Source organism: Rhinolophus ferrumequinum, chromosome 21, assembly GCF_004115265.2.
Source record: "Rhinolophus ferrumequinum isolate MPI-CBG mRhiFer1 chromosome 21, mRhiFer1_v1.p, whole genome shotgun sequence".
Classification (NCBI taxonomy): domain Eukaryota; kingdom Metazoa; phylum Chordata; class Mammalia; order Chiroptera; family Rhinolophidae; genus Rhinolophus; species Rhinolophus ferrumequinum.
Genome location: NC_046304.1, coordinates 32,886,359 through 32,907,653, shown reverse-complemented (window position 1 = coordinate 32,907,653; position 21,295 = coordinate 32,886,359). Strand labels below are relative to the sequence as shown.

The following is a 21,295-nucleotide window of genomic DNA, read 5'->3' as shown; positions in this document are numbered from 1 at the left end:
GCTGCACAATATTATCTGCTGTGATTCATGGACTATTTTTAGACCTCCCTACCCCACAGCTTCAAGGGAGGAGGACGGACACAGGGAAAGAAAAAAAAGCATACTTGAGAGCCAGAAAAGCCTTATCCTCTGGCGCAGGCTGTTTACCAGGCATCAAAAATAATTGGTAGGTTCCCCCCCACCTCCCCGGCTTGGCTCTTTTTCCTTATCTGAGCCAACTCTTACCCAGCGGGATGGGGAAATGGGCTGAAAATGATCCTACTATTATATGCCCATTATTACAGAGATAGATTACACTGTTCTTTCTTCTTTTGACAGTGCTTGGGACCATTCAGTTCTAATATTTATTTCAATTGCTGTTGTTTTGCATCTTATTTCTTCTAACAGAGATTTCTTCTAAATTGGCTTTCAGGCAAAATATTTATATTCTGCCTAGAGTCTATAAACTGTAATTTATTACTGCTTATAAATCACCATTAATTACTTTTCATGTAAGGTCATGTAAGGAAAAAAAGAAAGAAAAGAACACCAAAGAAGCTTTGGAGCTATCCTGGTCCTAATGCCAGGAGCTCCAGGGAGAGCGATGGTGTGGATATAAATAGTGTTTTGCCTGACTCTTTGCCTAGTCAGTCTAATGATGCTCAGAGCCTGGCTTGGCACTATTTTACTACCCAGTGGGAGAAAAAGAAAATATGGTTTTGCTGAGCTCAGGTGCTGCAAGAGATTTTCCAATATGGCACAGGATGGAACCTTGCAGGTGGGGTCAGGAGGATTAAGGAAGGTAATAACCCAGTGGTGAAAAGGAGGAAGGCCTGAACAAACCTGAACAAACGGAGGAGATGAAATAGGAAGGGACAAATTTAGGCATGGAGTTTTCATTTCCCTCTTTTGGGGGCTGCTCAGGGCCTGTGCAGTAAGCATTTTTCTTGCTACTGTTTAAGAAAACCAACATGTGTCTGTTTATTTATTATGACACAATAATTAACATAGTACACAGTGCATACCAGGTGGTGCTGAATATAAATTAACTGCACACTTAAATTGACCCCCACTGTAAACTGGAACTCTGATTGAGCTTCCATTTTCATTTGTCTCCCAATTTAAATTTTAATTGTCAGATATAGCATGATACTTCATCTGAACTGCCTTGCATGGCACTGGAATTGGGCCCTTTAACACAATTTGAATGACATGGGAGTAGGTAGTCACCTCTTTTTTAAAAAAGCAGTTTAAAAAAATCACTAGTGACTGCACTCAAAAGACTGAGTTCTTGTTGTAAGAGTTTCTTTGTCAAATTTCCCTTCCTTAAAAGGATTATAGCATGTCCTCTGCAATAACTATTGAATTGGTGAATATTAGTTTCTTAAACTCATCCTCTGCTTATCTCTTAACTCCAAGCTCCTGGTTACACTCACATAAAAAAACAAACACCAACAAACAAAAAATCCCACCTTTCTCCACAAACAAAATCTCTAATCTTGTCTATAGCTGAATGCAAGCTGATGGGAATTTTATTGCTTCAATTTATTTATACTTTGTCTTATCTCTAGGGAATTATCGAACTCACTGGGTGTATTAAGCAGGCACTGTTCTAACCACTGAAGATGCTGCTGCAAACTAAATCAGAGCCCCTGACTTCAAAGAACACACAGTCTAGCAGGAGAGAGGAGGCAAACTACAGAATGTGAAAGGTATTACAATAGAAACAGTATGGCATATGGCATACTGGTTGTGAACATGAAGATTGAGACTGGATTGCTTCAGTTTGTATCCCAGGTTTGCCTCTCATATAATCTTGGATGAGTTAGTTACTTGACCTTTCTGTGCTTCACATTCTGCATCTGCCAAATAGGGATGATAATCATAGCACCTCTTTCGTAGGATTGTTCTATGGATTGAATGAATATGTGTAAAGCCTGGACATTGGAAACACTCAATGGATTGTAGGTATGTTACAACAAGGTTAAGTCAAGGAAGAGCCCAATAGGATGGGAGGTCAGGAAACAAGGGTAATGCCCAGGTTTCTGGCTGGGTAGATAGTGGTGCCATTTACTGGGATTTGGGACAAAGAATGAAGAGCTCTCAGGTACGGGTGATGAATTCACTTTTGAATGTATTGAATTGAGCTTTCTGAAGACTTTTAATTACCACTACTATCAACACTTATTGCTAGGCAATACACTAAGTGCTGTTCATGAATTATCTATGAATGATTTCATTTAGTACCCAAAATAATCCATTATTATTATTATTATTGTTATTATCCGAGGCTCAATGCCATGCAGTTTAATGAAGGAGCAAGGTTTTGAAATCAAGCAGTTAGACTCCAGAACCTGTGCTTTCTTTTCTGATTTTCATTTAAGTGGAGCTGCCCATTAAACAGTTGTGTATCTGAGTGTGGCACTTAGGAAGGAGTTCTGGGCTAGTGATTTGGATTTGGCAAGTCATCCGCAAAAGGTGCTAGCTGAAGACATGGGAATGGAAGAGACTGCCCCAAGAGAGTATATTGAGTTCTGAAAGAAGACAGCCAAAGATAGAATCCCAAAGAATACCCAACATTTTAAGGATAGAAAAGGAGAAATCCTCAAATGAGACTGAAGAGGAGCAGCTGGAATAGTAGGAGGAAGAGCAAAGGAGTGGGAGGATTTGGAGAAAAGAGTGATTCATCGGGTCAAATGCTGCAGAAAAGGCAAGAAAAAAGAAAGGACTGAAAAGTATAGAATGAATTTATCCACAAGGAGAGTATTGGTGATCTTGGAGAGGGAGGTTGCAATGGTGTGGTGGGGATGGCAGCCAGATTATGATGGGGTTAGGAGTGAACCGTAGCTACCTCCTAACGTGTTATATAGTGTGGGAGAATGTGAGACTATAAGGATGAATAAAAAATGGCATCTGGCCTAAAGAACTTTCTCATAGTTCTGTTCTCTAAAAGTCCAAGACCAAGGTGTCAGCAGGTTTGGTTTCTCCTGGGGCCTCTCTCCTGGGCCACCTTCTGGCTACATCCTCACGTGATCTTTCCTCTGTTTGTTCGTCCCTGGTCTCTGTGTGTCCAAATTTCCTCTAAGGACACCAGATTGGATTGGGGCCCACCCTCAAGGCCTCATTTTTCTTTTTTCTTTCTTTCTTTTTTTTTTTTTTTTTTAAAGATTTTATTGGGAAGGGGAACAGGACTTTATTGGGAAACAGTGTGTACTTCCAGGCCTTTTTCCAAGTCAAGTTGTTGTCCTTTCAATCTTAGTTGTGGAGGGTGCCGTTCAGCTTCAATTTGTTGTCCTTTCAGTCTTAGTTGTGGAGGGCGCAGCTCAGCTCCAGGTCCAGTTGCTGTTGCTAGTTGCAGGGGGCGGAGCCCACCATCCTTTGCGGGAGTCGAACTGGCAACCTTGTGGTTGCAAGGACGCGCTCCAACCAGCTGAGCCATCTGGGAGCTCAGCGGCAGCTCAGCTCAAGGTTCGATTGTAATTGCAGGGGGTGCTGTCCACCATCCCTTGTGGGAGTCGAGGAATCAAACTGGCAACCTTGTGGTTGAGAGCCCACTGGCCCATGTGGGAATCGAACCGGCAGCCTTCGGAGGTAGGAGCACGAAGCTCCAACCACCTGAGCCAACGGGCCAGCCCCAAAGGCCTCAGTTTAATTTAATCACCTCCTAAAGGCCTTATCTCCAAATACAGTCACATTTTCAAGTACTGGGGATGAGGCCTTGAATTCTTTGCTTGGCTGGAGACTTACCATCTTTTAGGTCTTATGTCATTTCCAACAGAGAGGCTGCTCGCTTACTCTTTGACAGAACCCTGCATTTCCCCCTCATCATAACAGCTGATGATTAAATGAATGAACTCAAAATGTGTTGGGCCTGTTCTACCTGCCTTCCATTGTATCAATTCATTTAACATTCACAGTAACTTCATGTGCGCAGGGGACTATTATTATAATATCACAAGCCCCATTTTGCAGATGGGGAAAGGAAGACACACAGTGGCATACCGTGTTTCCCCGAAAATAAGACCTAGCCGGACCATCAGCTCTAATGCGTCGTTTGGAGCAAAAATTAATATAAGACCCAGTCTTACTTTACTATAAGACCGGATCTTATATTAATTTTTGCTCCAAAGGGCGCATTAGAGCTGATGGTCCAACTAGGTCTTATTTTCGGGGAAACACGGTAGCTGTGATTACCAACCCAGATCTGGCTTTAGCGTCCATACCCTTACCTAGAATACTTATCATAATTTATATTGACATATTTGGTATTATTTCTTTAGTGAGTGTCTCCCTCACTAAATCTCGAGGTCTATGGGAATAAGGACTGTGTCTGAAAGGTTCAGAGCTTAGCTTCAAGCTTCAAGAGTTTACCTGGCACATAAGTACTCAGGTATTTGTTGAATGAATCAACAATTCTTTTAAAATTCCAGACTGGGAAACAGCCATACTCCAAGTGACCCTCTAGAAAAACCGCCTTCTCTCTTTCTGCTTTGATTTCCCACCCAGTGAATCAGGGGAATCCGGGTGCGAGGACCAACCCGTGTAGAAGAGGCGGCAAATGCAGTGACTGGGAAAATGGAGTCGGAACATGGAATGAGTCCTGATCTTCAATTTTCTCCACTGGAAGATGGCACCGAGTGCGTTGAGTGGGACCAAGGGATACACTGCCCTTTTCTCCATTTCGGAGCCGTGTCAAAACTTCAAGACGTAGGCTCCTATTTCTCACCGTGAAAGAGCTCGGGAAGACCGGCCTTGTGGAAACATACAGGCCCAGTTACCGTGCGCAACAGGCAAACAGCGGAATCCAGGCCTGGCCTCGGCAGGCCCCGCCCCTAGGCCGGCGGAAGCGGGCCCGACCTCGCCTCCCAGGCTTGGGCGTGTCCCCAAGGGCGCACGCGCGTGCACGGCATGCTGGGAAAGCTCCCGCGCGGCGGCCATTTTGTCTTATCGGCTCCTTTTCGGAGGAGGCTTTTTTGGCCTGCGAGCGAGCAGGAGAGGTTAGCGACGGTGTCGCTGGCGTTGTCTTCGGTTGGTGCCAGGGCTGGTGGGAGCAGCCGCCCGAGGAAAGCACCATGATTTCGGCCGCGCAATTGTTGGATGAGTTAATGGGCCGGGACCGAAACCTCGCCCCGGATGAGAAGCGCAGCAACGTGCGGTGGGACCACGAGAGCGTAAGTCCCGCGGGCTTTGGGCCTCTGCCGGGGAGCCGTGGGGGAAGGGAGCGGGGCGGACTTGGGCCCGCAGGGCCCGCGGCGAGATTTGGTGCCACGGCCATGCCGGGGTTGAGTGTGTCTGACCCCTTGGCGGGAGGGAGCTGAGAGCATGGCCCGGGAGGGAGGAGTCCGCGCGGATCCAGGGAAAAGGGGTGATTTGTTTTTGTTGTTGTTTTAGTATCGAGGAAGTCAAGAGGGCTCTTGGCAGAATTGAAAAGCACCTTAATAAGGCAAGGAAGCGCGGGAAAGGAGTATTACATCTAGAGGCTCCTGAATTTTCACCTCGTTATGAAATAAAAGGACAAATTCTTACCCGTTATTTGGATTGAGCGTCGTATTTAGATCGAAATTTCTGGCCCAAATTAGTGGTAAAAATCGTGGCAGTGTTATTTCAGTAATGGTCCAATTTCTGAATGGACGCTTATATAGGGAAATAAATTTTTGAAAGAGGTCATAACTTGGTAGGGTTTACCGTTATGATTTACAAATAATGTTTGCTAGCAGTACGTTCTAGTAAGCACTTCATGTAGACAGATGGTTGTCAAGGCCTTTCCTTTCACACAAAACCCATTGGAGTAACGGTAAAACCCTTTGAGTAAGGATAAATATTATAACCCTAGAGTCACAGGTGAGACTTGAGAGGCTCACCCAAGGTCTGTTGGCAAGTTAAGTGGAGAGACTAAATCTTTGTTATCCTGTTCACTTTCCACAATTCTATGCAGCTGATTCTCTGAAAATACCACAATGTGTATCAGGTGTTTTGAACATGCAGTATACGTTTATTTTAGGTCTTAACCTGAAGAAGAGGTATAGAATTTAAATTTTACTTGGCTTGCGGTTATAACCAAACAACATGGTAATTTCAAAGCAGTTGCTAATCAAAATATGAAGGAATAGTTAAACACTGCTTTTTATAGAAAGTTAGTTGCTTCTTTTTAAACATATGCTTTGATCAGTAAAATCTGTTTTGCAGTGTGTGAAAACAGGTTAGTGCTAGATGAGTCCTTTCAGTACATTAAAATGTAAGTGTTTGACTAAAGTATTGGGATGCTACCTGATTTCAAAGTATGAAGTGTTACTGTAGAATTCACTGTGTGGGGTCAGATTCACCTGTATATGGTTGACCTCAAGAGAGGTGAAGCTTTTTAAAAGTTGTTTTGTTGTTTCTTTAATATTTGGGGGGGATCCCCCCCACTTGTCCAAATAGAAGACAGAGTAACTTTGTTGCTTGTCTAGACTCTTTTTTTCTAGGCATCTCTTTGTCACTGTAAAGTAACTTTCTTTAACCACTTAACTGAGTAATCTTCTCATCTGAGTTTTGCCAAAAAAATAAATAAATAAAAAAGCAAAAAACCCAACATTATGATTTAGTTGATGTGCAGAGAGGACATTTATCTATTTTGAAGGAAAGGGAATTGCTTTTGATTGCCTGCTCATCAACTGGAGCAGCCCGTGTCTGTGCCGCCTTGGTTTTGAACACGTGTTGTGGAGAAACTTTGTTTTTTGGTGGTATTTATTGCCACCTTGCATTATATATTACTGGTTCATCACATTAGCAGTGAGGCTCTCAGAATAGCAATTTAGGTTTTATGTCATTTCAGCTGTAATAAATCTGCTTTCCTTTCCGTTTTAGTGCTACTCACTTTGGTACTTGTCACCGAAATATTTTATGCCTTTAATGACATTGTACTGACAGATTGCACTTCATTCTAGATTCAGGGATTTGAAAAAGTCAGTTACTGGTTTTTCAGATTCAGGTCTGCAGGAAAACGGTTGGCATTAACTAGGAACAAAGCACATGGCCTCTTCTAAATAAGTCGGAATTACTGTAGGGTTTAATAAACCGGGGGAGGTTTCTGGCATCACTTCCGGGGCGTTTGGGTATCTTATGCTGTTGGCTGTTAGCGCTAAAATCTTGGAATGATGTACAACCCCAGCATATACTGTTAGGGTTTCACCATCATTGTAACCTGATGTTTCAAAATATTTTTGCATTGCTATTGTATATAAAAAATTTTTTTTTGCAAGACTTGCACTAGATGGGAAAAGCGATTTCAGCTGGGTGGGGTTCTTTTGTTTAACAATTGAAATGGAAACTTTACCTTAGTGTTAAAAGTAGTTCCTAAACGTCTGTATCTTGAGCTGTAGGATTTTAAACTGCAGATATCTGTATCTCACCCCTGCCCCCAATTCTGATTTTAATTCTATAGGTTTGGGGGAAGGCCCCGGAAATCTGCATTTTAAAAAATGGCCTCATTCTACTGCTTCCTGACCTGTATTAGTTCTGGGTTTTTAATTGAGTAGCACTTGGGAAAGCTTGTTTTTAAGTGAAGGATGCATTCTGTAATGCAAATTACCACCCTTTCATTTATTTTGTAATATGTGTGTATAACCACAATCAAAACTGAATCTTGAAAAGTGCCTTCCTGGGATTGGGATTAGTATTTAAGAGGTGTTTCCATCTTTGCAGATTGCTCTGGATCTGAGCTGAAGTCAAATCAGCTTTAATACTGTTCCAGGGATTCCTTGACATACCTTCTTACCTTGTTTGTTGGCATTTTATATTTTCTTGAGATTATTGGTATTTTGCATTGAGCAGTTTGTTTGCTCTGTTTTATTAATCCTCACCAACCACAGTGATGACAAAAGCATATGATTTTAACTGCCCAGCGTGAGGATCTTTCCGTTAGTGTGTCCACATGGGAAGATTTCAGTGTTTGCCAGAAAAGGCATCAGTAGCCTTGTAATCATCTGAATAGATAACAGAAATTTTGTAGTTCAAATTGAGGTTTCTACATTATAGCGCTCAACCCAAATGTGAAGTTATGTAACTGCTGGCTTAACTCTGATTCTAATAATATCGAAAATGAGATTTCTTTCATCATTTATTAAATTCAACTATGCCTTTTACTCCGTGAAGGTTTAATGATTTATGAAGGGAATTGAACTAAATGTTCTTTTCTAAAATCTTAAGAATGTTAGCAAATGTTGTCATTGACACTGAAAGTTATTTAGAAAAGAAAAAAACAGTTAAGGCTTCTGTCCACATTTTTACTTTAACGTCTAAAAAAAGGGATTCAGAATTTGGGAAGGAAGATTGGAAGCAAAAAAATAATAATTATAGTGCCTGACATCCAGTATAAGTATTTTAATAGATAGTTTTAATTCAAAGTCACCAAAATGTTCTTTCTGTCAAAAATGGAGGCATTTCCTGCCTTATTCTATATAGTTCCTGGTAAGTGTTGGACTTTGAATTGCCAGCAGTCTGTGTTATATGTGTATTTAACTGCTGTTTGCTTTTTCTCCCAAAAACATAGACAAGAAGTAGGGGAACAGTATAATGAACTCTCCATGTGCTCATACCCAATATGACATTACGCGTATCAGCACACTGCCAATATTGTTTCCTCCCCCTTCCATCATTTTGAAGCAGTTCTATCACTTCAGCCGTAAGGACATCATTATGTATTTCTATAATACAAAGACTTAAAAAAAAACACACTACTATTACCACACTGAAAATATTAAGTCTTACCTTAACATTTGATTGCTTTAGGGAGTGTGTGTGTGCGTGTGTGCGCGTATTCGTCCGTGTGAGTGCCTGTCTGTTTGCGCATGCTACTATATCATTAGACTTGATTTCTTTACAAGGGGAGAAAGTAGCTAAAATTAGTAATACAATACAGTGCTTCATTATTTTATGAAATATGTTTAACTTTCTCATAATTTTTTGTAAGTTGGGGGAATTCCTTTGTTCATTCAACAAAAAGTATCATTTAAGTTATCGTACAGTATAGTGTAGAGTACTTGGCCTGAGAGAACCACCAGTCTGGTGGCAGATACGAAGGAGTAAATGTGCTTTTATATAGCACAGTGATAAATACCCAATGGGGAAACGTATAGGGTCTAGAAAAGCACACATGAGAGGGGCACCTAACCCAGACTGGTGTGCTCTGGAAAGGCATCTTAAAGTGACCCTTAAATACTGGGACCTAAGGAATACTCCAAGCTTGTTAGCTAGATACCTGTTGTGTCCCGCTGTTTCTGAGTTGTCTAGCAAGAATTTTCCTGCCACGTGTGCTCCCCCATTCAACTCCCTGTAAATCGCCCATTCTCACTTCTGAAATCGAAAATCCATCCTACCCTTTTTCACCATTGTCTAAAATGTCTTACTCGTATATACCCAATGTCGCCTCACTGTTTTTGGAATTTTCATACTTATGTGAGTTTCCCATGCACATGTATTAAAATTTTGATTTTCTCTCCAAAAAGAAAAAACCAAATACTCGGACCTAACGGATTTTTTAGGAATTAGCCTGAGGGAATGGGAGAGAAGACAAATAAATGTTCCTAGGGGCTGGAGAAAATTCTAGACCTGAGAAATTGTAAGTTAGTATTATAGAAAAATTAGTATTATTAGTAATTGTAAATTAGTATTATAGTTTGTTTTTGCTGAGGGAGGGGGCATGTGAATAGATGGGCAGGAACATGGATTTGAATGTTTTTGTTTTAAAGTAACTTCAGCTGCATTTTATAAAAATATTTTTATTGGGGAACCAGTGTGTTTTTCCAGGACCCATCAGCTCTAAGTCGTTTTTTCAGTCTAGTTGTGGAGGGCGCAGCTTTCTGGCCCGTGTGGGAATCGAACCCGTGGCCATGGTGTTATGAGCACTGTGCTCTAACCAACTAGGCCAACTGGCCGCCCCTTGAATGGTTTTTTAAGCCTTATTAAAAGTTGGGACTAAATTACTTTGGGAAACAATTGAAGGTTTCTAAGCAGGAGAGATGTTTACTATCTGGCTGCTGTGGGAAATTGATCAAATTTTTACCAAAAGTCTGTGTAGGCAATAAAAACAGTGACCCATGACTGCAAAGGTATATGCAATAAAAGGCATGGAAATGAATAACAGTGGAGAAAGTGTGATCATGATACAGCTGAAACATGAAACTATGTTATTAGGGACTGAATATTTTTGTTATAAATTCTTACATTTTTATTCTTTCGTGGTTTTATCTTTTTAAAAAAAATGAATTTGACTCTTAGCTAAAAAGAAACCTTTACTTCTTAGTTGTTGTAGTCAGAGTTAAACTATTAATGGTGTAAGTGACCAAAGACTACAGAGTGAAATGTATAAAATAGTCGTAGATTATCGGAAATAGAAATTGAATAAGTTATCTTTATGACTGTTTTATAAAATGGAACTTGGTATCTATTGGAAGCAATTGCTTATCAAGGTTATTAGTAACCTAGAATTCCAAAAGAAGTTCTTTACAGCATCCACAAGATTTTAGCTAGGGACCTATATTTGTAGGTGTTTGTAAAGATATTTTATTATTTTTATTTTTTAATTTTTTTAAATTGGGGACTATTGGGGGAACAGTGTGTTTCTCCAGGGCCCATCAGCTCCAAGTCGCTGTCCTTCAATCTAGTTGTGGAAGGCACAGCTCAGCTCCAAGTCCAGTGGCGGTTTTCAATCTTAAATGCAGGGGGCGCAGCCCACCATCCCATGTGGGAATTGAACTGGCAACCTTGTTACTGACAGCTCGCACTCTAACCCATTGAGCCATCCGGCCACCATCCGGCCACCCTGTAAAAGATATTTATATACCGTTTCCCTGAAAATAAGACCTGTCAGTCAGCTCTGATGTGTCTTTTGAAGCAAAATTAATATAAGACCTGGTATTATATTATATTATATTGTATTGTATTATATTATATTATATTACATTATTATACCTGGTCTTATAGCAAAATAAGACTGGGTCTTATAGTAATTTTTGCTCCAAAAGATGCATTAGAGCTGATTGTCCAGCTAGGTCTTATTTTCGGGGAAACATGGTATGATTTAATGACTTGAAGGCTTTACTATTTGTAAATAATATGTAGCTGACCTGACCACGGAGGTGTGAAACAACTAGGTATTCAATTGATTTGGGGAAAGCAGTTTAACAAAATAATGCAGACAACATTGAAAATATTTGATTAGCTCAAGAGAGAAGGATACTGCTTACTGCTGGATTCAACTATATAAAGACAAAAATCAGTAAGATATTCTTAGGGTATTTTTGTGATTGGACATGGTCCAAATTGATGACCAGAACTGATTAGTGCTTTGAAGAAGTGAATGCTAAAAAAAATACAGGACTGTTTTGGTTAAGGTGTAAGTCTTAGCCAGTATGTTATACTTAAACCCTCTCCCAAAATGTGTATCTTCTTTACATTAAACAATTTCTAATTAAAGATTGATTCCATTAACATATTGGGAATTGATTTTACTATTTCGTTTTCCTTCTGAGTTTAAACCATTAAAATTATTTTTTACAAAAGTAAACATGCTTGCTATAAAAAGATTAAAATTTAACATAGAAGTAAACCGTGAAAGTCTGTCTCTGCCTCCTTTCCCCATCGCCAAATACCCCTTGCCTCCCTTCCCCATCGATAAATCCCTGGAAGAAGTTAAAAATTGGTATGCAAAAAAAAAAAGGTATGCATGCTTCCAAATCTTTCCTAATAATTTACAGACACATAACACATGTATACCTATAAGTGAAATTGTCATAGATATATTAATATAATATATAAATATTTAAAAACTTTCATTTATACTGTGGAATCTTTTGGTTGGTACATGTAAATCTACCTGAATTTAATTATTTGTTTCCCGGTGGATCTGTATAGTATGTCTAATTCTTTTGCCATTACCAACCCAGCTGCAGTGAACATTCTAGTACATACAGCTGAGTCACTTGTAGGATAGGTTCCTAGAAAGATAATGGTGAAGTTAAACACACATTTGACGTTTTGATGGATGCTGCCAAATTGTCCTACCACCCTCTAGTATTGTTTGGAATGTTATTTTCCCAACACCATATCTAATGCCAGATATTGTTTAATTTTTTTGCCAGTTTGACTTTGTTTAATATGAAGGAAATTTGCAGTTAGAATTTTTTAGTTAATTTCCAAGATGATTGTATTTCTGCATTCTCTTAGCTGGTAGTGAATTCACTAAAGTATACTATTGAGATTGAACTCTTCTGTCACTGGTGTTGCCTTAAATTTATCAAGAGGATAAATCACAATCAGTCATGAGAATTCTGCTCCCCCCCTTCCACCTTTGGTTATTAGATCGTTAGATCACATCCATGATGGACACTTACTAAAGACTTGCTGAATAAAATACTTAAGTGTTAAACACCCCAATCCCTGGGAACCCTGGGGTTACAAGAAGCAGTCTAAATGGCTAGTTCATTGGATAGAGTAACATATTTTGATGTACCATTCATTGCATTGTGGCAGTATTTTAAGGAGAACTAAAGAGTGGAAATAGCACACAGAACTGGATTAAGAAAATGGGTTCTAATTTAGATTCTGAAGTAGCTAGATTCCTTCAGGACAGGTCATGTGGTTGGTCTGTTTTCTTGTCTCAAATGGGGTGATTGGACTAAATTATAGGTAGTACCTGGTTAGCCCACAGACAGGTCTATATAGTGCCTAAAAACTTTTTCTTTAAAGTAGTGGGTAGTATTTTAAAAATCTTGACTGATTTGTCTGTCTCTCCCAATTTAACAAACAGTTTAAATCTCACAATCCCACTGTGAATATTTGTTGTCTCTTTTAAAATGAGGAAACCAAGGCAGAAATTGCAATCTATATAGTTCCACAGTAGGTAAGTGGTGATCAAGATTCAAACTGCGCTCTGTCCAAGAGTACCCATTTATACTTGCCTATATCGTGCTGTTTCTTTCTCATGTTTCTTTATATACCTAGCATGTGTTGCAACCTTTCCACTTCTGAACTTAAGAACCAGTCAAGCTTCACCACCTGTAATGACTTGATCTTCCTGACTAAACTAATTCCCTTGTCTGTTTCTGGTATTTGCATGTACCTTCTAGTATACCGTTTTTTGTTTTCGTGTCTGTCTCCTACGAGACTGGGTCTTGTTCTGGTATTTCCAGCATCAGTTATAGCTCATGTTAAATGATTGTTGAAGTGCCATTTTCCACTTTTTAAAACTTAAATGCTATTTTTAAGTTAAATGCCATTTTAAATTAAAATTTCATGCAATACTTATTAGATTCACATGTTCATGTATTTTATTGAAAAAATGGACTTAGTACGTTCAGACTTGGCGATTTGACCATTTAGAATCTACTACTATTTAGAAAGCCTTATTCATATAAATAAGGCTTAGGTTTCAGAATAAACCTTTAAATAGCTCTGAAAAAACAAAGGTATTTTACTTTTAAAAAATGACATTTATTAGACATTTTATAACAAACCTTGGAGCTAGTAGTACTCAGTTTTACAGAAAAGTTAAGTCACACAATACATGGTAAAGCCCAAATTCGGTTTGATTTCGGTGATAAATTATTAAAAATAAGGTTCAATTAATTTTAACTATTGGTTTTTCATTACCAAAAAAATTACATGATTCCTTCCTAGAAATACTTGAAGTTTGTATTTGGTTATGTTTTAGAATCAGGAGGGACCATAGATATTTATTCCTTTTGTTTTAATGATGAGCCTTTTTGAGGGTCGTAGAGATTGGCCCCATTTAAACATAAAGAACAGCAGTCTTATATTTATCAGTTATGTATGATGACAATAGAAGTCCTGTTAAAAAACAGTAAAAATTAGTTTTTAGATAGAACCCACTCTAAAATGCTGGAATATACTTCTATAAACATGGGAAGTAGAAATTAAAATAAATTTATACATCAAAGTAAAATACACAGTAACAGTAAAGTTTCATACCTGTGAGAGCTGCGCATTAAATTTAGCTTTTAAATTACTATATAACCATACGATTTGTAGCTATAAATAACTGTAAATGCTAGTGATAACTATTACTAAGCTACTACATATAACGATTACTGTTGTAGGAAATTTGGGAAGTCATTTTTGGGCCCTTGGAAACGGGGTTTATAGTCTGAAAAATAAGGAGCATACTCTATCCTCTCTACCCCAAATAAAAGAGATTCTTACATGTTTTTTTAAATTGAGTATTGGATTGGTATTTTATTGTGATATACTTAAAGTGGGTGCAAAGTTTAACAAATCACTTTTTAATTAGAAAATTATATAGCATTTGAAAATATTTCATAGGAGCACTGGAAGTTTGGAAATAATTTGAAAAACTATTAACCATTCAAGCATATAGAGCCTTTTTAATAAATTTATTTGTAAAAATAATGTTTAAATTGCAAAGACTAATCTTAGAAATCAAGTATTTTAACAGGATAATATTGGTATAACACTAAATCTTTTGTTTAGATGTGATTTTTGAATCTTTAATTGGTTTTTTTGACCTTAGTTCTTCTGGACACAGCTTATGGAACCACATTGTTTCAAACAAGTGTAAAACAATTGACCTTTGAGGCAGAAAACAATATTTCATATTTAACATCTAGCCCTAAGTGTCTAGAAAGAACTCTCATTCAATCTTAAATTTAACATGACTTATCTTTCATATTTCATAGTTGTACATTGATGAGCTACCGAATAACAAGCAATAGAAAGGAGATATTTTGTAATTTTCCTCATTAGGTTTTGGTTTGCAGTGTTAACAGAATTAAATATAGGATAGTCTTGGAATATATCTGAAAGAGTTATAAAAGTACTAATGAGAGAATTAAAAGTTGGTTTCATGTTAATTCCCCATACCTTAAGAACCTATCAGGAGTCACTTGGTAAAGTGCTGGTATGTATGAAAAATTCAGTACATGTGAGGGTAGGTTACAGGATCTCGTAAGTGAAAATACTGAACCAGATTGCTTTAAATGAGTGTTACTTGTAATTTAGACAGTGGTTCCCAAATCCTAATCAGTAAATTGGTTCTGGTCTTTAACAATGTTAGAATGATAAGAACAGTGTAGGTTGTTTTTTTGTTTATTTTGTTTCTGGTTTTTATGTGTGTTTTTAAAAGATTTTTATTAAAATATGGCTAACACACAATATTATAATAGTTTCAGGTGTACACCATAGTTATTCAACATTTATATACCTAAAGAAACGATCACCATAAGTCCAGCAACCATCTGATACCGTACCATGCTGTCACAATATTATTGACTATATTCCCTATGTTGTACGTTACATCCCCATGACTTACTTGTCTTATACCTGGAAATTTGAACTTCTTATTCCCCTTTATCCTTCCCCCCCCTTTTTAATTTTTCAATTGCAGTTGACATTCAGCATTATTTTACATTAATTTCAGGTGTACAAAATAGTGATTAGACGTTTACATAATTTAAGAAGTAATCCCCCTGACTAGTCTAGTACCCCACTTGGCACTGACACTATACGTAGTTATTACCATATTGACTACATTCCTTGTGCTTTGCTTTATATCCCCATGACTGTTTTGAAACTACCAATTTGTACTTCTTGATCCCTTCACCTATTTCACCCTGCTCCCAACCACCCTTCATCTATCACCCAGATAAATCTAGTACTCCTGTGACTCCATACATGTTTATTGTAATATTGACTATATTCCTTGTGCTATATGCTAAATCCCCATGACTACTGTGTGACATCCCTTCCCCTTTTTCACTCACCCTCCCCAATCTCATCTGGTAACCATCAAAATGTTCTCTGTACCTATGAGGTTGTTTGATTTGTTTGTTCATTTTCTTTAAATTCCACATAAAAGAGAAATGACATTGCATCTGTCTTTCTCTGTCTGACACTCAGCACAATACCCTCCAGGTCCATCCATGCTGCCACAGATGGCAAGAATCCATTCCCTTGTTTTTGTTTTTTAATAAAAAATAAATATTCCTTTTTTTCTGGACATCTTCCCATATTTGTTGTGGTTGAGAGGGTAGGCAGTAATTTTAAAAACTGGTAACTCCTTGTCAGTCTTGTACATCTTTTACTGAAATCCAGGAGTCCAGAAATCACTACCTAACTAAAGTGGTTTAACAAATGAAATTGTTCTGAAACTTACTTGATTGAAAGATGGAGATCAAGAAATGAGAAAATAGTTATTTGGCATCCTTTTCCAATATAGTTTTAAAACTGAACAATTTAAAAAAGTTAAGTACCTTTGTTTTTCTTCAATAGGTTTGTAAATATTATCTCTGTGGTTTTTGCCCTGCGGAATTGTTCACCAACACTCGTTCTGATCTTGGTAAGTGAATTTTCTGTGTAACTCTTACCAAACTTGTGACTTAAAAAAGAACTGGTACTTTATAATTCTGAAAAGTTTTCTCTTAAAAGTTTGTTGATAAAGTAATTTCTTTCCTGGCTTAGATTTTTAAATGTGTTAATAAATGTCAGTCTAGTTAAATGACACATATATATTTCCACTCCTTCCTGAAATCCCTCCATTAAAATGAAAATTGTAAAACAAAAGTGTAAACAGAAGAAGATATAACATTAGAATGTCAACAAAATTTTGGAAGATAACAAGTGGATGGAAGAGTAGCAGCAAAGTCAACAGAGTAGAGAAACCTGTACCCTGAAAGCCTGCAAAAGGGGATAAACAGAAGCAAGTGTTTGATCAGCTGAACCCTGGGCAGGCTCAGGATTTGGAGGCACCAAGTACCGTAGAAGGCAGAGTTGAGTCGTGGGGCCAAAAATGACTGATTAGTCTAGTTTAGGGTTTCCCAACTTTGACATTTGACATTTTGAGCTGGTAGATTCTGTTATTTTAGGGGGGGCTGTCCTGTGCATTGTAGGATGTTTAGCAGCGTCCCTGCCCTCTACCCTATATGTCAACCCTCCTCTCCCCCCCAAATTGTGACAACCAAAAATGTCTTCAGGCATTGCCAGATGTCCCTGGGGGCATAATTGCTACCCGTTAAGAACCACGAGTCTAGGTGTCAGGCTCTTAAAACCTGTGCATCTGGTGATTCTGCTTCTCCCATCCATACACCCCGAGAGACTAGGTGGTTATTTTCTGGAGAAATTGGACTAAAGAGACGAGTTCAACTGAACGATAAAATGTAAAAAAGTATATAATTGAGTGACTATCTTCTTCTCTCAGGGATGGGACATAAAAGAGAAGTTAATTCAGCACAATGCTTGCCCTAGAGCATTAACAGCACGTTAGGATGAGTCCAGATACTGGGATTCCAGACATAGCACAGGGCAGTAGAGAGTAAAAATGAGATTGTAAGAGATTAAACAAGACTATATTCTTAATAGTGGGGTTTTCCCATTCCCTCCTCTGCCCTGTTCCTAGAAGGATACAGCCAGATGTTTTTCCCCAGGCAGAAGAGAAGAGGATTCTTTAGAGAAAGTGAACAGTTCCAGAGAAGTGATCTACAGGTACTGACCCTTGGGGAGTCTCCTAAAAGAAAGACTTTGCTGCCTGATTTTGCAATGGTAAAGCCCGTATTAGTTGACAAAACCTGCCTGTGCATACCAGCTTGCAGTCAGAGTTTGGAAGTGTTGCCGGTCAAGGAACACCAGTCAGACATATGAAGAGAACCTTCAACACGAAAGTTTAACCAAAGCCAACAGAAAAAAAGAATTTAGTGGAGTTAGAGATAATGGGGAAAGCAGGAGAAAAAAATGGAAAAGTCTTAACTAAATTTACCGCGTTTCTCCGAAAATAAGACCTAGCCGGACCATCAGCTCTAATGCGTCTTTTGGAGCAAAAATTAACATTAAACCTGGTATTATATTATATTATACACAGTCTTATATTAAAATAAGATTGGGTCTTATATTAAATTTTTGCTCCAAAAGACGCATTAGAGCTGATGGTCCAGCTGGGTCTTATTTTCGGGGAATCACGGTAGTATTCTCAGAGAAATACAAGAAGATGTTAGGAAGAATAGGATGCTATATAAAAAGGGAACTTTTGAAAAACCAAAAGAGCCCTTGGAAATTAGAACTGGAGAAATCTGCAATAAAAATCAGTGGAAAGGTTTGTGAGTGCTGGGTAATCGGATAGAAAAGATTGAAATATCAGTCTAGCATTCTAATAGCTGAATAAGGGTCTAGATAGAGAAAACAGAAGGGAGGAAATTTAAAAATTTGCAGTGCGGAATGAAGGACATTAGTCTCTAGGTTGAATGTGTTTGAATACTCAGCAGTGACTGAAAAAAGATCCATAGCAAAGCGCAGGGTTGTGAAATTTCAGAACACCAGGGGTGTGGGTGGGGCACACAGGACTGTGAATCGGAATGGCCTCAGATTTGTCAGTAACAAACTGGAAGCTTGAAGACGTTGGAGAAACACCCTGAGGATTCTGAAAAATATTTTTATCCAGGTTAGCTACATAGCCAAAAGGAAAGTGTGAGGGTGAAAAGATATTTTTCAGATATGCAAGGTCTCAACAAATGTATCTCCTATGAACCTTTTCTGTGGAAACTATCAACACAGGGGCATAAACCAAGAAGGAGAAAAACAAGAGATCCAGTAAACTGCATCCAATACAGACCAGAAAAGGAATTTCTCAGGAGGACAACTCTGTTAGTGAGCTTAGAAAGTAAGCAGCCCAGATTGAAGCAGGTCAGGAAGCTCACAGAAGAAAATGAAGCTGATATTCTGGTATCTTTCGAATCTTGAGGGATATTAGTGTTGAGATAGTTTCTGTAGTTGAGTTAAAAGTGTTTTGGAACAATTTAGAAATAGAAGTTAAAATGAAAGAATTCTGACAAAATCCTAACAGTAGAGTGTATCAGAAGTGTCATCGTAATGCACCTTTTGTTTGGCTCAGCAGTTAATAGTACTTACATAGACAAAATATAAACACTGAATATTTATTTAACCTAAAATTTTGATTCTAAGAAATGAAGAGAAAGTAAAATAAGCATAGAATTCAGGAATACAGAGGTAAATCCCGGAAGAAATAGCTAAAAGGGTTAAAATTGGTTGTCTTTTGGTGGTGGGAAGGGGTGGGACCAGGCTGCTAGTCTTGTATTGTCTGACTTGATGTGCAAATACTCAGAATTAGTAAGATGTCAGTCGTGATTCAGACCTGTCCGCCCTCCTCACAGTTTTATTCTTGGGTGGCAGTAAGGAACAATTTTCTCTTTCCTCCTGTTCCCCTCTTCTCTTTTCCTACCTTATAGTTGCTCTCCATTAAACTGATCTAAGACTGAGGAGAACAGTTTTTATGCTTACTTGGGCGTGTTGCTTCATGATTCAGTAGGCTCAATTTAGGCGTCTACAGACTACTCAATGATAAAATGGATCTTTTTTCCTTTTTTTTTTTTAAAGAAAACTTTGTTTTGGCAAGAGAAAACGTTGTTAACGTCACCAATACTTTATGCATTCATATTTCTTTCTCTTCAGGTCCATGTGAAAAAATTCATGATGAAAATCTACGAAAACAGTAAGTTACCCTTGTTTGGGGGTCATTTTCCCCCCACACCCATCATTATTTAGTTTAAAGGGGACAAAGATTGAATAAATAATTGGAATTAATGTAAAATGAATGTCTGATTGAGGTCCTATTCACTAGTTGGGGGTGGTAGACAGTCATGTAGCTTCGTTAATGATATTAGTAGCCACCACATAAGTACATAACTAAATGCCAAGCATGAAGCCTAAGCTTTTTTTTAAACATCACAGTTGCTTTTTAATAGCCTTGGTTTTATAAATGAGACTTGTCTGGGGTCACAGATTCAATGTAGTTGTATTGTTGGTGCCGAAGCACCTAGATTTGCCTGATTGTAAAATCCATGCTCTTACCAACCATAATGGCAGCTAAATACACTGCCTTCCCTTTACCAGGATGAAGGAAGCTAAATACTGCCTTCCCTTTACCAGGATGAAGGAAGCTAAATACAACCTTCCCTTTACCAGGATGAAGGAAGCTAAATACAGCCTTCCCTTTACCAGGATGAAGGAAAGCTAGAAATTCACTTCTTAAACACCTGGTTTACTCTTCAGCCTAAATGCAGTAGTCTACGAGACTAGTTAAGGTAGAATATGTGGGGGGAAAAATAGAATATGAGTTGTAATAAAGACTTGGAAAAAGTGTAACGCTTGTTTATTTTCATTTTTATCAGGTATGAGAAAAGTTCTCGTTTTATGAAAGTTGGCTATGAGAGAGACTTTTTGCGATATCTGCAGAGCTTACTTGCAGAAGTAGAACGTAGAATTAGACGAGGCCATGCTCGTTTGGCATTATCTCAAAACCAGCAGTCGTCTGGGGTGAGTGTGAAATTCATTTGCAGTCTTTGTAAAGTGTCCTTGTTCTCTGGAGACCCAGAGACCTCCCTAGTATTGAAACTTGTGTTCAAGTTCATTCATTACTTTGTGTTCTTTTAGAATGACATGAAACTTAGGCATTTATTTTTTCAGTCTTTATTAGTAAATGTACTACTGATTTTACTAACATAGGATATTTCTCTTGAATATTAGTAACTGACAATATGTAATTGGCTAACAGAAATTGAAGATAATTAAGTTACTATCCTTGTGATTCAATATTTTTTGATTATAAAACACAAGTATGTGTTGTATGGGAGTGTTTGAATATTTACCTTTTTTTTTTACTTTTTGATAATACATTTTATTGTCTTTAATAGGCAGCTGGCCCAACAGGCAAAAATGAAGAAAAAATTCAGGTTCTAACAGATAAAATTGATGTACTCCTGCAACAGGTAAAACTGTGTGCATTAATGTCATAAAATACTTGGAATAAACCACTTAACCAAAGAAGATATAAGGATGGCAAATAAATATATGTAAAGGTTATTAGTCATTAGGGAAGTACAAATTAAAACCACAATGGGTTTTTTATTGAATACCTATCAGGATGGCTAAAATTACAAAGATTGACATATCAAGTGTTAGTGAAGATGTGGGCAAACTGTAATTGTCATATACTGCTCATGGGGTGTAAAATGGTACAACAACTTTGGACAAGACTTTGTATCTGTTTCTTAAGTTAACAGACACACCATGAGCCATTCTTCTAGATATTTACTGAAGAGAAATGAAAACATGTTTCCATAAAGAGTTGTACGCCCGCTGTGTATAGTATAGCAGCCTTATTATTCATAACAGGCAAAAACCCTAAAAAAAAAAAAAAAAAAAAAAAGGCAAAACAAAGCAAAAAACTCAAATGTCTATCAAGTGAATGGATAAGCAATTGTGATGTTTTCACACAATGGAATTATTCAGTAATAAA

At 38.0% G+C, this 21,295-nt stretch overlaps 1 protein-coding gene across 13 annotated transcripts in view; it reads left to right on the top strand.

The window, feature by feature from the left end:
- Positions 1-39: 39 nt before the first annotated feature.
- Positions 40-21,295, top strand: part of LUC7L3 (LUC7 like 3 pre-mRNA splicing factor) — a 29,929-nt gene continuing 8,673 nt past the window's right edge. For 4 of the 13 annotated variants that reach the window (XR_004421286.1, XM_033090051.1, XM_033090053.1 and 1 more), the window contains exons 1-8: positions 48-166; positions 1,551-1,776; positions 1,882-1,947; positions 4,486-5,150; positions 16,264-16,330; positions 19,450-19,489; positions 20,169-20,313; positions 20,691-20,765. Coding sequence is in view for 8 of the 13 variants with exons in the window: in XM_033090051.1 (XP_032945942.1) it covers positions 5,052-5,150; positions 16,264-16,330; positions 19,450-19,489; positions 20,169-20,313; positions 20,691-20,765 (426 nt within the window). In the remaining 5 variants the exon portion in view is untranslated. Of the gene's footprint in view, positions 167-1,550; positions 1,777-1,881; positions 1,948-4,485; positions 5,151-16,263; positions 16,331-17,386; positions 17,473-19,449; positions 19,490-20,168; positions 20,314-20,690; positions 20,766-21,295 lie in introns of those variants that run through there. The other 9 variants (XR_004421288.1, XR_004421287.1, XM_033090056.1 and 6 more) reach the window with 7 other exon arrangements.